Source organism: Zeus faber, assembly GCF_960531495.2.
Source record: "Zeus faber genome assembly, chromosome: 5".
NCBI classification, from domain to species: Eukaryota; Metazoa; Chordata; class Actinopteri; order Zeiformes; family Zeidae; genus Zeus; species Zeus faber.
Genome location: NC_137192.1, coordinates 35,773,871 through 35,776,370, shown reverse-complemented (window position 1 = coordinate 35,776,370; position 2,500 = coordinate 35,773,871). Strand labels below are relative to the sequence as shown.

General features: G+C 46.4%; 1 protein-coding gene across 1 annotated transcript in view; it reads right to left on the bottom strand.

Moving 5' to 3' along the window:
- Window positions 1–2,500, bottom strand: part of podxl2 (podocalyxin-like 2) — a gene marked incomplete at its 5' end in the record, with an annotated part of 15,246 nt that overhangs the window by 11,738 nt on the left and 1,008 nt on the right. The window contains 2 exons of the mRNA XM_080001202.1: window positions 1,370–1,488; window positions 1,583–1,910. Of these exons, the coding sequence (XP_079857328.1) occupies window positions 1,370–1,488; window positions 1,583–1,910 (447 nt within the window). The remainder of the gene's footprint in view (window positions 1–1,369; window positions 1,489–1,582; window positions 1,911–2,500) is intronic.

Sequence of the window (2,500 nt, the reverse complement as noted above, 5' to 3'; positions counted from 1 at the left end):
CAGGTTTGTCATCTGGGCCAACTGCCTTTCCACTCTTTATCTACTTAATGCTGTTCGCACCTCATCCTTGTTAATTTGCTGCACTTGTTGATCCACTATCCCCACATCATCCACTATTCTCTCCCTCTCATTTTCTTCATTCATCAACTCCTCAAAGGACTCCTTCACCTTCTCAACACACTCTTCTCACTGTTCAGCACATTCCCATCATTATCCTTCATCACCCTAAACCTGCTGTACATCCTTCTCAGCTCGGTCCCTTTGTCTTGTCAATCGGTACAAGTCCTTTTCTCTTTTCTCTTCCTTACTGTCCAACCTCTCATACAATGCTCTATGCTCTCCTTTACTTCCTCATTCCACCACCAAGAGTCCTTGTCTTCCTTCCTCTTCCCGCATGATACACTGAGTACCTTCTTGGCCGTCCACCTCACCACTTCTGCAGTTGTTTCCCAGTCATCTGGTAACCGTTCATTCCCACCTATCGCCTGCTTTACCTCTTCCCTAAATCTCATGCAACAACTCCTCCTTTTTCAACTTCCACCATTTTATCTTTGGCTCACTCTCTTCCTCTTCTTGGCCTCCAGAGTCATCCTACAGACCACCTTCCGATGCTGCCTAGCAAAACACTCCCCTACCACCACTTTGCAGTCACTAATCTCTTTCAGGTTGCACCTCCTGCATAAGATGTTGTCCACATGTGTGCACCTTCCTCCACTCTTTTATGTCAACCTGTTTTTCCTCCCTCTTATTGAAATACGTATTCACAACAGCCAATTCCATCCTTTTGGCGAAATCCACCACCATCTGTCCTTCTACATTCCTCTCCTTGACACCATACCTACCCGTCACCTTCTCGTCGTCACCTATGTCTCTGGTCCCTTGGCCAACATGCCCATTGAGATCTGCTCCAACGACCACTCTCTCTCCCTTGGGGACACTCTCCACCACTATATCCAACTCACTAAAGAATTCTTCTTTCTCTTCCATCTCACACCCAACTTGGTAGCGTATGCACTGACCACATTCGTTATCACCCCATCAATTTCCAGTTTCATGCTCATCACTCTGTCTGACACTCTCCGACAGTAGCACAATTTCTGTTGGCACCCTGTTGGTTAACGGCACCAGTGGCGGTCGTTGTTATCCCGGGCCTCGATCGATCAGGTATGGAAATCAGATTTGTTGTCCGCATGTTTTATTTGGCATGGTTTTTACATCGGATGCCCTTCCTGACGCAACCTCCTCTATTCATCCGGGCTTGGGACCGACACTGATGATACACTGGCTTGTGCACCCCAGTGGCTAGATTTACGTATTTGTCTATCAATCTATCTATCAATAATAATGTTTAATTTAGCAGAGCTCTTACCTTGGAGCTCAGGGCAGTCGGCTGCCCCTCCAGCCCAGCGTGGTGCCTCTGTCCTAGGGATGAGACGCCTGGTGGCCTGGGGTCAGATATGGAGCTCTGGAGGAAGGATGGACTGTAACCTGCAGGACAGAGAGGAGCCAGAAACATATAAATGTGTGTGTGTGTGTGTGTTTGTGGTCATGAAGGTCATGAGGACAATGTCAGTGGACTGACCAATCAGAGAATCCAGATTGGGCCTGGTGTGGTTCACCTCCTCCAGATCCTCCCACAGCCGAACCTCTCCCAGCGTCTCGTCATCTCCTTCCCTCCTCTCTCGCTCTCCTACTTTCTTCTCCTCCACTTTGCTTCTCTCCCACTCGTCCTCCTCCCCCTCCTCCCCCATCCTCTCTCGGTCCTCTGCATCCGGGCTGTAGAAGCCAGAGGCTTCCAGGGAGCTCTCAGCGGCCTGTGGCCCAGCATGGAGCTCTGTCCCTGGGGGAGGGGAGCCAGGTGGGCCCTGGAGGCCCCTGGCCTCCTGGGGAGGGTGAAGATGGACCATGCGCTGGAAGTGGATGGACGAACAGACAGCACTTCGGTCAACCTTGGTTGTTTATAAATGCGCTTTATAAATAAAATATAGTGACCTGACTTGTATGACTTGTTCATTGTTAAACAGCTGTGGAATATTGGATTCTGATTGGTCAATAGCAGCAACCAGCGCTGAGTTATTTCTGAATAATGACTGCTGATCTGTAATAATGACCGTAACTAGTCATACTAACTATAAATCCTTCTGAGTGCATTATTGTATTCAGTCAGCAGTGTGTAATAAGCAGGACACTAATTATAAACTAGTCATACTAGTTATCCATCCTTCTTAGTGTATTATTGTATTCAGTTAGTAGTGTCTAATAAGCAGGATACTAGTTATAAACTAGTCATACTAGTTATCCATCCTTCTTAGTGTATTATTGTATTCAGTTAGTAGTGTCTAATAAGCAAGATACTAGTTATAAACTAGTCATACTAGTTATCCATCCTTCTTAGTGTATTATTGTATTCAGTTAGTAGTATCTAATAAGCAGGACACTAGTTATAAACTAGCCATACTAGTTATAAATCCTTCTCAGTGTATTATTGTATTCAGTTAGA